Source organism: Bufo bufo, chromosome 4 (genome assembly GCF_905171765.1).
Source record: "Bufo bufo chromosome 4, aBufBuf1.1, whole genome shotgun sequence".
Classification (NCBI taxonomy): domain Eukaryota; kingdom Metazoa; phylum Chordata; class Amphibia; order Anura; family Bufonidae; genus Bufo; species Bufo bufo.
In genome coordinates this window covers 603,340,933-603,355,046 of record NC_053392.1, presented here as the reverse complement: position 1 = coordinate 603,355,046, position 14,114 = coordinate 603,340,933, and the positions used below count along the sequence as shown (strand labels likewise).

The following is a 14,114-nucleotide window of genomic DNA, read 5'->3' as shown; positions in this document are numbered from 1 at the left end:
CATGCGCTGTGCCTGGTTTACCAGCAGGTGGCAGTGTATCTTGCAGTGAGCTATAGGTAGAATGGAACTAACCATTCCATTCTCCCCCCCTCCTTGGAGGAGTGGGCTCACCCAGATCTTCCAAGGGGAGGGGTGTTTTGCCTGTTCAGAGTCAGTTGAGAGTGGAAGGAGAGCAGACTTGGAGCTGTGAGGGGAGGGCCCCAACCCTTCCTGCAGCAGGAGTCTTCCAGGGGAAGCGGCTTGTAGAGCACCACAACTTCTTGCAGTTCATAGACTGCATATTACGAGGGGGTCAACAGCCAAAGGCATCCAAATCAAAGCTACCAGATTGAAGAGAGAGATTAGTACAGCAGGGAAAGGCAAAGCAAAGTGTCCGAGATGACCTGCCAGTGTCTGGATGTGAGTTTATTCAAGTAAGGGCTCATGCACATGAACGTATTTTGTTTTCGTGTCCATTCAGTTTCTTTTGCGGATAAGATGCGGACCCATTTATTTCAATGGGTCCGCAAAAAAGAGCATGTTCATCAGGATCAACCCTATTAAAAATGCCCGGCACAGTTGATCCTGCTGAGTAAATCGATACCTTATATATCTGTCTCTGTGGCGTCATTCCCAGAACATATGACTTTTTATTTATATATAAATTAGCTCTTTGGTGCACTGAGGGGTGGGCCTGACCTTCTCGGAGCACCAGAGCTCCCCCACCCCTTGATTGACAGGACCAGGAATTTCGCTTGGGCCTGTAATCTCACACATGCGCCGTAGAGGACACCATCAATGCATGTGTAGAGCATCTAACCCTGCATCTAATCAGCAGCAAAGATGACTACTGCGCATGTGCTGATAGTATGCACTATGGCCTATGTGCAAGATTACAAGGCCAGGTAAAGCGCCTAGCCCTGCAACATCGCGCCTGCGCCGAAGATGACACAGTCGGCGCATGCACAGAGCATCTGCCTCTGCTTCCTTAGCCACGCAGATGACTACTGTGCATGTGCTGAGAATGTAAACTGCGGCGTAGGAGTGAGATTACATGGCCAGGCGAGATGCGTGTAAAACGTAACCTTTACTGATGATCATTAAAAATCACCCAATTTGTGACCTTAAAAAGCAAATAACAATGACCTGGGGCAGGACAAGGAAAGGAAAATTGACTCACCCTCACACTTGCCCTATCAAACTATAGGCCCTGCCTAGCAAAACGGAACGGCCGCCCCGATAGGGGCGATCCCGTGTCAGGAACCTCCTGATAGGCCCGATGGGTCCCTGACAAGGGATAGATACCGCCACCCGAGAAGAGACCTAGTATGATTACAGTCCAATAGTAATGTCATAAGTCAATGCATGTATCAGAAAATAATAAAGTTACAAAAAATAATCGCACACAATACATATATGCTCCCAAGTAAACCAGTGGCGTCCAGGTTTTAATCACCAGTGAGAAAAAAAAGGAGCACATGCCATATGTCCCAGGAATGCAAAATTTCTCCCGACGCGTTTTTCGGAACCGCTCTCTGGAGTCAGTTCATCAGGGGACCACATATAACAAGAAGACTCCAAAAAACAAACAATACAGAAATGGAGGCAACAATATGTGTGCGAATCAGATTATATTCTTGTAGTAATACCCAAATGATAATGGTAAATCTCATGGCCATTAAGAAAGACAATTCCCACATATTTGGGACCAAATGCATCTGCATCACATACCAAATGTCCACAGAGCTGCTACTACTGAGACCCTTTGAAAATTCTACCACACACCATTTAAATATTGATAGTCAAAGTATGGCTTTCAATAAAATCGAAATTGCAGCAGGATAAGCCAATAAACATAACAATCGCTATGACAGAAAGGGGAGGATATGATTATACTTCCCCAAATCCTAGATGAGATGCCAAGCCTGGAGAGGGTACGATCAGGGCCGGTTCTAGGTGAAATGGGGCCCTGGGGCGAAAAACAATAAGGGGGCCCCCTCCCCATCACTACAGAAATACAGCGCCCCATACCTCTTACATCCAGTGACGTCTCCTTTGATGTAGATGTTCTCTGTCCTCGTCTTCTCCTTTTAGACCTTCAGACCAGACCGCCATTTTGTCGCCATTTTCCGTCTCTGCAGTTTGACAACAAAAAAAAATCTTAGTTTACTACTTTTCCATCATCCTCCCATCTTCTGGACAAATCATCCTACTACCCCCAATACTGTGCCGCTGTGCTCCCCAATATTATACTGCAGAAACAGATAAACCCCTGATAATACTAGTACCACACAGAGCCCCCCATATAAAATGCCCCTTCTTTGTGGCCTCAGTAGAAGCCCCCATAGTGCCCCATAATAATGTGCCAGTATCAAGTGCCTCTCTTAAAACCCCCCATGTGCCAGTAACAAGTGCCAAACCCCCCCATGTGCCAGTAACAAGTGCCTCTCTTCCGCCCATGTACCAGTATCAAGCACCCCCCCATGTGCCAGTATCAAGTGTTAAACCCCCCCATGTGCTAGTATCAAGTGCCAACCCCCCCACCATGTGCCAGTATCAAGTGCCAACCCCCCCATGTGCCAGTATCAAGTGCCAACCCCTCCATGTGCCAGTATCAAGTGCCAACCCCCCATGTGCCAGGATAAAGTGCCAACACCCCCCATGTGCCAGTATCAAGTGCCAACCCCCCCATGTGCCAGTATCAAGTGCCAAACCCCCCCATGTGCAAGTATCAAGTGCCAAACCCCCCATGTGCCAGTATCAAGTGCCAAACGCCCCCATGTGCCAGTATTAAGTGCCAAACCCCCCACCCCCATGTGCCAATATCAAGTGCCTCCCGCTCCACCCAAGTGCCAGTATCAAGTGCCAAACCCCACCCCCACCCCTATGTTCCAGTATCAAGTGCCTCCCGCTCCCCCCATGTGGCAGTAAAAGTCCGGTATTAAAAAAAAAACAAAAAAAAACACTTATACTTACCTCCATCACACAGCGATGCGATGCAGGCCTCTTCCGGGATGTGTCCCGAACTGTACAGCTCAGGTGGCGCCGCATGCACCGGCCTCTGATAGGCTGCGGGCCTTGTGCCGACAGCCAATCAGAGGAACAGGGAAGGGAGACGCCTCCCCTGCCCCACAGACCAACCATCTGTAGCGCTGTCCTGAGGACGGCGATACAGATGACTATGGAGATGAACGCTTCCACAATTGAAGCGTTCATCTCCCTGTGACCTGCCGCCGCCGCGGGCCCCCTTCCTGGAGCCAGAGAAAGGCCCCCACCAGCGCAGGCCTCACAAAAAAAAGCCTTGGGACCGGCCGGTGTCGGGTGGTGGGCTTGGGGGGCCCTAAGGACTCGGGGGCCCAGGGGCAATTGCCCCCCTTGGCTATATGGAAGCGCCGGCCCTGGGTACGATAAGGGATCAGTCTGGGTCAGCACAGGAGCATTGGTGGTGCAGTGACAGATAAATAAAGTATAATTTAATGCAGTAGGTTCAACCCTACCAGGTATTATGCCTCTATTAATATGCTTGATTCCAATGACATGTGCTCTTTAAATGAATCCTTTCCTCAGTATAATAAGTAAATAGACTATGCCCATTAAAGGGAACCTGTCACCTGGATTTTGTGTATAGAGCTGAGGACATGGGTTGCTAGATGGCCACTAGCACATCCGCAATACCCAGTCCCCATAGCTCTGTGTGCTTTTATTGTGTAAAAAAAACGATTTGATACATATGCAAATTAACCTGAGATGAGTCCTGTATGTGAGATGAGTCAGGGATATTTCACAAATAAATTGAATTAAAGTACTGTATTCGCAAAGGGGTGCAAAACATGGCCGCTTTCTTACAGCGCCACAACTGTCCATAGGTTAAATCTGGTATTGTAGTCCAGCTCAACAGAAGTAAATGGGTAGAGCTGCATTACCACACCCAACCTATGGACAGGTGTGGCGCTGTTCTTACAAGACACTAGTCATGATCTTCTGCTCCTAAGAGCTTTAAGGTCATGGCCCCTGTCTGTAATAAAGCAGATCCCACCCGCCAAATTCACAGATATTCTCTCTGTAATTCCGCATAGTGCCTCCAGTAGTAATTTTGCCCCTAAAGCGCCCCCGGTAGCCATAAGGCCCCGTACAGTAACTCCAATAGCAATAAGGCCCCTGAAAAGGCCCCCAGTAGCAATAAAGTCCCATAAAGTGCCCCCAGTAATAATAAGGTCCCTCCATAATTCCCCCCATAGAGCCCCCAGTATCAAGGCCCCTCTATTGTGCTCCCAGTAGTTATGGTACCCTGTATAATTTCCCAGTAGTTAAAATATCCCCTTGTAGTGCCCCTATAGTTATGTCCCTCTGTAGGGCCTCTGGTAGTTATAATGATCCCCTGTATTTCACCAGTGATCATAATGTGACCTGTAGTGCCTTCAGTAGTTATTATGTCCCCTTGTAGTGCCCCTAGTAGCTATAATGTCCCCATGTAGTGCCCTTGGTAGTTATATCCCCCCCTTAGTAGTGCCCCCAGTAGTTATATTCCTCCCGTAGTGCCTCCAGTAGTTTAGTGTTACACTGTAGTGCTCCCAGTAGTTATATTGTCCCCCTATAGTGCCCCCCAGTAGTTATAATGTCCCCCTGTAGTGCCCCCAGTAGTTTAGTGTTACACTGTAGTGCCCCAGTATAGTTATATTGTCCCGCTTGTGGTACCCTCAGTAGTTATAATGTCCCCTTGTAGTGCCCCCAATAGTTATAATGTCCCATGTAGTGCCTCAGTAGTTATGTCCCCTTGTAGTGCCCCCATAGTTGTGTCCACCTGTAGTGCCCTCAGTAGTTATAATAAACCCCTGTATCGCCCCAGTATTGCCCCTTGTACTTATAACGCCCCTCTACAGTGCTGACCCCAGTAGTAACAGAAAGTGACAACAAACAAAAAAGTACTCGAATCCCACTCCATGGCAGATCACATGGGAACCCAGCCTCACATTAAAGGGGTTCTCCGGGAATTAAGAAAATTAAAATATTTAAATATTACTTTATGATAAATATATTCCCAAATACCTTTCATTAGTTATAATGGCTCGTATTGTCTAGGGAGCAATCATCAGTAGAAATAAAATGGCCACCGTCCTATTAGTTCACACAAAACCTGTCCTAATCACACAGTAGGACAAGTTACTTCACAACACTGAGGTAAACATCTGCCTCATCCTGCTCTCTGCTCTACTTGTCAGGGATCATGATCCTGAATATAGGTGAATCTCTGGGGAAATGGAGATGATGAGGATAGATGAGAGGATTGTGGGGTGTGGCTAATGAGGAGCAGCATTTGTATGCAGTCTCTATTACCACAGCCACAGTCTGCCCTGTCCATCCTCTCTGTACTAAATTCCCCAGGGATTCGGCTAAAGTTATTATCCGCTGTATTTAGGATCATAATCCCTGACCAATTGGGCAGAGAGGAGGATGAGGCAGCTCTTTACCTCAGTGTTGTGAAGTAACTTGTCCTGCTGTGTGATTAGGACAGGTTGTGTGTGTGCTAATATGACGGCGGCCATTTTGTTTCCCCTGATGATTTCTCCCCAGACAAAACGAGCCATTACAAATAATGAAAGGTATTTGGGAATATATTTATTATAAAGTAATATTTAAGTACTTTCATTTTCTTAATTCCCGGAGGACTTCTTTAACGTCAAATTGCTCAGGCCCTTCATGTACCATTATATAAAGGTGCGGGAAGTTATTAACAGATTATTTTAAAGTCAGAAGAGAAAAATGGCCACCCGCTTCCTGAATTTATATTTATTCCCTGCCTTGTTCCAATGTCACACCGAGTATTAAATTCTCAGATTAGAAGAAAGTGATTAGAGAGTCCTCAGATATTTTACATATTAATTACAGAGTGATAATAACGTTCATCCGATGCTAATCCCTCTATCAGATGGCGGTACGGCCAGAAACGGCGTTCACTAATTCCAAGATACAATGGCGTGAATCTCGTTGTGGTGACAGTCGGATGGATCCCTACTCCCAGCAGATCCCAACGTGTTAATACAATGGTTAATCTCCTAGTCTAGGCTCACCAGCATCGCAGAAGGATTGGCAAAGCGGCTCTGAAATGCAAAAGGTATATAAGATGAGGCGCCTCTCTTAAAGGAACACTAACCCTAGAAATGAAAAGCACAAGTGAACAGGAAACACAGCTGTCCTTGCTGTCACTTTCTGCCTGTTCCTGAAGCAGACAGTCTTGTAGAAGTCCTTTAGAGAACACAAGGGTTAATCTCTTGCCGATCTGCTCCATTTCAGGCTGGTGGCTGAGAGGCGGGGTTTAATAATCTTTATGCAGACAGGGCAGAGGGGGGAGGCTCCTGGTGCAGCCCCCTGTCTACCAGTCAAATACAGAATAGTGAGGAGGAGGAGGGGACACATGGAAGACCTCCTGGAGCACACAGAGGGAAGATGTTTTCATGTAGTCTGAGTTATAATTGTAATACAAGACAAAATAGGAAAGGAGAAGATAAAGAGAGGAACGGCTGGGAAATTCTTTAAATTTTTTGTGCATTTTTGGTGTTTAGTGTTCATTTGAGCTAGGAAAATTCATCTCATATCTATCTACTGCTTCAATGCGGCGTGGCATGGAGGCAATCAACCTGTGGCACTGCTGAGGTGTTATGGAGGCCCAGGATGCTTCGATAGCGGCCTTAAGCTCATCCAGAGTGTTGGGTCTTGCGTCTCTCAACTTTCTCTTCCCAATATCCCACAGATTCTCTATGGGGTTCAGGTCAGGAGAGTTGGCAGGCCAATTGAGCACAGTAATACCATGGTCAGTAAACCATTTACCAGTGGTTTTGGCACTGTGAGCAGGTGCCAGGTCGTGCCGAAAAATGAAATCTTCATCTCCATAAAGCTTTTCAGCAGATGGAAGCATGAAGTGCTCCAAAATCTCCTGATAGCTAGCTGCATTGACCCTGCCCTTGATAAAACACAGTGGACCAACACCAGCAGCTGACATGGCACCCCGGACCATCACTGACTGTGGGTACTTGACACTGGACTTCAGGCATTTTGGCATTTCCCTCTCCCCAGTCTTCCTCCAGACTCTGGCACCTTGATTTCCGAATGAAATGCAAAATTTGCTTTCATCCGAAAAAAGTACTTTGGACCACTGAGCAACAGTCCAGTGCTGCTTCTCTGTAGCCCAGGTCAGGCGCTTCTGCCGCTGTTTCTGGTTCAAAAGTGGCTTGACCTGGGGAATGCGGCACCTGTAGCCCATTTCCTGCACACGCCTGTACACGGTGGCTCTGGATGTTTCTACTCCAGACTCAGTCCACTGCTTCCGCAGGTCCCCCAAGGTCTGGAATCGGTCCTTCTCCACAATCTTCCTCAGGGTCTGGTCACCTCTTCTCGTTGTGCAGCGTTTTCTGCCACACTTTTTCCTTCCCACAGACTTCCCACTGAGGTGCCTTGATACAGCACTCTGGGAACAGCCTATTCGTTCAGAAATTTCTTTCTGTGTCTTACCCTCTTGCTTGAGGGTGTCAATGATGGCCTTTTGGACAGCAGTCAGGTCGGCAGTCTTACCAATGATTGCGGTTTTGAGTAATGAACCAGGCTGGGAGTTTTTAAAAGCCTCAGGAATCTTTTGCAGGTGTTTAGAGTTAATTAGTTGATTCAGATGATTAGGTTAATAGCTCGTTTAGAGAACCTTTTCATGATATGCTAATTTTTTGAGATAGGAATTTTGGGTTTTCATGAGCTGTATGCCAAAATCATCAATATTAAAACAAGAAAAGGCTTGAACTACTTCAGTTGTGTGTAATTAATCTAAAATATATGAAAGTCTAATGTTTATCAGTACATTACAGAAAATAATGAACTTTATCACAATATGCTAATTTTTTGAGAAGGACCTGTATAATACCTACCTATCTATCTTATCTACCTATCTATCTTATCTATCTAATCCCCAAAGAAAGGCTGCTCTCCAGGAATAGTGAGAAAATATATCTATCAATCTATCTGGGCGGTTAAAAAAAAATTAAACTCTTAAGAATGAAATTAAAGGGGAAGTCACCTCTGAACCCGGACAACCCCTTTAACTCTTTAGCAGTGATCCTCTAATCCCTGTCTATTTATCTATCTATCTATCTATCTATCTATCTATCTATCTATCTATCCTATGTATCTATCTAATAAAAAAGGCAGCTCTCTCCAGGAATAGTAAGAAAAATATCTATCAATCTATCTGGGCAGTAAAAAAAAAAACATTGAACTCTTTAGCATGAAATTAACTCTTTAGCAGTGATCCTCTGGGTCACAGCATTTTTATCTGCATACCGATCTATCGTATATCTATCTTATATCTATCTATCTATCTATCTATCTGTCTAATATCTATCTTTGGGTACAGGGAACGTACAAGTCAGACAGTCTTGGGCCCCTATAACTGATGTAGGCGTACACCATTGTGGTTTTATCTCCAGCACACACGCTCTTTAGGGATTTTTTGCTATTTTGCTGATATTTGAAGGCTTTTCCTTTGAGCAGCTCCTGGTAACAGAAGGGCCGTTTGCTGCTGCGGCGCGTGGATAACATGCTAATATAATCTGCGGAAAGTTCACTCGGTTCTCAGATGTGATCCCCGGCTCAGTCACGCAGGTAATGTGCCCAACTGGAGTTTAATTGGATTTGTTCTCCGTTCTGAAATATTATTTATAAGCCCCTTTTCTATAATCTCACATTTACATAATTTCTGCCGATGAGACAGCGGGGACTGCGCTCACTGGCCAGTCGAGCCACTTTCCCTCTGCCCGCCTGCCTCCTTATGTGCCCCCCCCCCCCCCCCCCACAGGAATTTATTTATTTTTCGGCTCATATGTGGCTGGAGCTAAAATGAAGAAAACTACAAGACTGGAAGTAGGTAGAGATATCAGTAGTAATAAGTCAGAGTAAGGCTACTTTCACACTTGCGGCAGAGGAATCCGGCAAAACGTATGCCAACTGATTGCATTTTAAGACGGATCAGGATCCTGATCCGTCTTACAAATGCATTGCAAGAACGGATCCGTCTGTCCGTTTGTCATACGGACAAACTGATCCGTTTCGATTTCTTTTCACATTTTTACCGGTCTGCGCATAAGGACTGATACATTCCTATGGAAAAAAATGACGGATCCGGCATTCAGGCAAGTCTTCCGTTTTTTTTGGCCGGAGATAAAACCGTAGCATGCTGCGGTTTTATCTTTGTCCTGATCAGTCAAAATGACTGAACTGAAGACATCCTGATGCATCCTGAACGGATTGCTCTCCATTCAGAATGCATGGGGATATGCCTGATCAGTTCTTTTCCGGTATAGAGCCCCTGTGACGGATCTCTGCAGTGGGTATGCTTGTGAAGAGGGATGTGACGTCCTAGGAAACCATTGCTTCCTCTGTACCCAGTATCAAGCCTTGGACTTGGAGGTAAAATCCTTGGAGTTCTGGATGTGGTGCTCCATATTTTCAACCAAAGAGGCTAGTATGTTGGCTAAGTATTTGGCTATGTTGATGCTACTGACAATAGGCTTGAGACGGGTCCCCTCCTTGCGTATCTCAGGATGTCCATATATACAAAGAGCGGCCTTCACAGGGCTCCTTTTTTTAACTGTTGTAAGAGTTTTATGAACTTTTTCTTGTAACCGCTGGTTGGGTCCCTTCTTAGGGCTTTGTCACGGTGCGGTCCACCGTGACATGGATTGCCGTGCAGGCTGGCTGCACGCCTTTTGCGTACTGGCTGCGGTGTTCCATGTAGGCTTGTTTCGTTTGGCTGCGTGGTGGCTGCGGTATCTTGTGTGTTCCTGCCCGTGTGTGTGTGTATACCCCTTTGGCTGTATTGTCTCTCTGTGGGTATTTTAAGGTTTGTTGCGCTCTTGCGTACTGGCTGCGGTGTTCCGTGAATGCTGGTTGCTAGGGGCAATATCCTGTGTCGCAACTAGGGTTGCTGTGGTTTCTGGTTACCCCTGACCTGTTTTGGTACCTCCCTGTTTGGTGCTGTTGGGGTTAATCTCCCCTGTGAGGTTCCTGGGTGTGTCCTTTCCGGTGAGCTCGTTAGGGTGCTATTTCTGCCTTTGAGCCCGGAGCATTTGAGGTCAGTCTGTCTTTGTCTTGTGGGTGTTTCACCCTTCTGCTCTGGCAAGTCTGTCTATGTTTGCTTTGCCAGGTTTTACCCTTTGCTACTGACCCAGGGGGTCCGGCCATCTACGTCTCGGTAGGTTCCGCCTGGTTCTGCATTGCTGTCTTCTGTCTTGTCTTCTCGCCCTGTACCTTGCCTTGTACTGTTCCTGACTGTATCTGTATAGCCTAGCAGAGCTTATCTGCATCTGATCTATGTTCCTGTATCTGTAAAGCCTAGCAGAGCTTATCTGCATCTGATCTATGTTCCTGTATCTGTAAAGCCTAGCAGAGCTTATCTGCACCTGATCTATGTTCCTGTATCTCTATAGCCTAGCAGAGCTTATCTGCACCTGATCTATGTTCCTTATCTGCACCTGATCTCAGTTCTGGGTTTGCTTTTCACAAGAAGCATTGCCTGATGTGAATGATGCCTCGCACAAAAGAGCTCTCAGAAGACCTACGATTAAGAATTGTTGATTTGCATAAAGATGGAAAGTATCTCCAAAAGCCTTGCTGTTCATCAGTCCACGGTAAGACAAATTGTCTATAAATGGAGAAAGTTCCGCACTGCTGCTACTCTCCCTAGGAGTGGCCGTCCTGTAAAGATGACTGCAAGAGCACAGCGCAGACTGCTCAATGAGGTGGAGAAGAATCCTAGAGTGTCAGCTATAGACTTACAAAAGTCTCTGGCATATGCTAACATCCCTGTAAGCGAATCTACGATATGTAAAACACTAAACAAGAATGGATTTCATGGGAGGATACCACAGAGGAAGCCACTGCTGTCCAAAAATAAAAATTGCAGCACGTTTACAATCTGCACAAGAGCACCTGGATGTTCCACAGCAGTACTGGCAAAATATTCCATGGACAGATGAAACCAAAGTTGAGTTGTTTGGAAGAAACACACAACACTATGTGTGGAGAAAAAGAGGCACAGCACACCAACATGAAAACCTCATCCCAACTGTGAAGTATGGTGGTGGGGGCATCATGGTTTGGGGCTGCTTTGCTGCATCAGGGCCTGGACGGATTGCTATCATCGAAAGAGAAATGAATTCCCAAGTTTATCAAGACATTTTGCAGGAGAACTTAAGGCCATCTGTTCACCAGCTGAAGCTCAACAGACGATGGGTGTTGCAACAGGACAACGACCCAAAGCATAGAAGTAAATCAACAACAGAATGGCTTAAACAGAAGAGAATACGCCTTCTGGAGTGGCCCAGTCAGAGTCCTGACCTCAGCCCGACTGAGATGCTGTGGCATGACCTCAAGAAAGCGATTCACACCAGACATCCCAAGAATATTGCTGAACTGAAACAGTTCTGTAAAGAGGAATGGTCAAGAATTACTCCTGACTGTTGTGCACGTCTGATCTGCAACTACAGGAAACGTTTGGTTAAAGTTATTGCTGCCAAAGGATGTTCAACCAGTTATTAAATCCAAGGGTTCACATACTTTTTCCACCTGCACTGTGAATGTTTACATGGTGTGTTCAATAAAAACATGGTAACATTTAATTCTTTGTGTGTTATTAGTTTAAGCAGACTGTGATTGTCTATTGTTGTGACTTAGATCAAGATCAGATCACATTTTATGACCAATTTGTGCAGAAATCCATATCATTCCAAAAGGTTCACATACTTTTTCTTGCAACTGTATCTATCTATCTATCTATCTATCTATCTATCTATCTATCTATCTATCTATCTGTCACAATCAGTCAGATTTCTCTTTGTGTTCATGGAGATTTGCAGACCCCTGAGCTCCGGCTATTTCATTATGAAGCATTTTTCTGGGATCAATATACCTATTTTCCTTTCTTGGCACACGGAGAACATTATTTTCCTCACAACATAATAGAATGGAAATTTAATTTGGATTTTGTACAGGATCGCAGCAAAGATAATAGGAGTTTATAATTAAAATCTATTCTCAACTAATTAAGATTAATACAGCAGAACTCCCCCATTAGCGGCTGTACAAGACTTTCCGGCCACAGATTAGTATGGAAGGAGCTTGTTAAGATTTAGTTTTCAAAGATTTATAAGGCGTATTATCTGTAATCACCAGAACAAAGGAAAAAATAAATGATGCTCTTAACATAGGCCCCTCTGCCAGTATTATAAATGTCACATGGTCAGTAACCGATCTTAAAATGATCCCCTATGCTGTGGATAGGGGATAACTTGTACCAACTTGAATACCTCTTTAAGAGTACCTCAGAGCACATCCACAGTATATTAAATGATAAAATGCGGACTACCTGCAGGCACCACTAGGGGGAGATTACTGCATACTGGTTATAATATCACAATATGCTGATGTACAGCCCCTCCCCCAGAAACCAGGAAGTGAGAGGGGAACTGCATGCAGGGTCTAATTTATGTATATAGCCTTACTACCCTGCCTAATCTAGGCCTCCAGCAATGCCATAAAGATAGCATTAATTTGCTGCCCTTCTAATGATAATGAGATGACTCTGCTCATTCCCTCCCAGACTATGCAACAGAGTTGACAAGACAGCTGCAGAAAACAGGCCTTTTGTATGCGCTCCAGTGGTTAATGTGAAAACATCTTGGTATCAGAGATTGTGTTTGAACCTTCTGGGTCCTAAGGTATTATCTGCACCAGGGCCCTGACCATTATTTTAAGCCAAGACCTGATTAAAGGGAGCTATATACAGAGACTAATATGTGTACCTTGTGTTACCATCCTGCCTTATCTAGATTTTCAGCAGTATAATAAAGCTCTCATTAATTTGCTGTCCTACTAAAGATGTTGAGATGACTCTGCCTAATCTGTCCCAGTCTATACTACAAAGCTAACAATTGAGCTGCAGGAAAAAGGAGGTGTCTGCTTATTTTGTCTGTTCTGGTGGGAAAATTTGCTCTAGGCCCAGATCTGTGCCAGGACCCCAACTTTTACTTCTAGTCAAGGCCTGATTATAGAAAAGGCAAACAGGACCTCCACCAACTTGAGAACCTAGCGGTTTCCCACACCCAACCTCTCCATCCAGGCTGTTTTTATCTACCTCTCCTATGTCTATCTATATATTTATTCAATTCAATTATCTTTTAAATAAGTATGACCTACAGACCGTGCCTACTCCCTGAAGGCAATGAGTATTTCTTGTCTCACCTTGTTCTAGGCACACTGGTGTGTCACTCGGCCGCCATGACAGAGAGCCATTATTGAGGCGCACGCAAGTCTTCTTTAAAGGACCCTTGAGTCTGTATCCACTCTGACAGTGGAACCGAACAATGGCGATTTCAGAGACACTCTTGATTTGAGTCCTGTATCCATTTTCAGGAACGTCCAGAACAGGGCACGAGCTGATGTCATCCAACCCTAATAAACATAAAAAAATAAAAATGCATGATTATGATAGGTCACATGATAGCACCAAATTATTGGAGCGGCCATCCTGCCTGAGGAAAACAGCCTATTGACTTCTGCAGGAGAGAGTAGTGAGCATGCTCTGTGACTTATGTAGGGAGGAGGTGCTGTTCTGTTCTTTATCTATGATAATGAGATGACTCTGCTCATTCCCTCCCAGACTATGCAACACAGTTGACAAGACAGACACCCCTGTGTTATCTGCCTCCAGCTTTATAACAGATGTGTTACCTGCCATTGTAATCCTGCCTGTGATAATAAGACGACTGCTAACCCTGCTCTCGTGTACACAGCACCAGCTGAAAAGTGATAGCAAGTGTCGGCCTATTGTGAAGGCTCAGCGTAAAAACTGCAGCAAGAACATTTTACCGTAATCCTGCCCCGTGTTAAATGCCACAAATGCCACTTTTTATGTAAATAGTGATCAGCCCTGCCTCTTGTTCCTCTATACAAGTACCACAATGTATGTTAATTTATGCAAATTATGTAATAAGCCCTGCCCCTTTGTAGTCCTGTTCATAAGACAGTCCCACAAAAATGGGACTATTAGAAGGAAAAACATCCTCAGAAGGGTTCCCCACTGTACAATCTCAAGTGAT

The 14,114-nt window shown here is 45.1% G+C and overlaps 1 protein-coding gene across 1 annotated transcript in view; it reads right to left on the bottom strand.

Annotated features, from left to right (window-relative positions):
* The window catches only part of SUSD4 (sushi domain containing 4), a 61,880-nt gene extending 48,127 nt beyond the window's left edge, over positions 1-13,753 (bottom strand). Inside the window, exons 1-2 of the mRNA XM_040430219.1 lie at positions 13,747-13,753; positions 13,258-13,467 (exon numbers count right to left, since the gene is read on the bottom strand). Coding sequence (XP_040286153.1) covers positions 13,258-13,467; positions 13,747-13,753 — 217 coding nt within the window. The remainder of the gene's footprint in view (positions 1-13,257; positions 13,468-13,746) is intronic.
* Between the last annotated feature and the right edge of the window lie 361 nt (positions 13,754-14,114).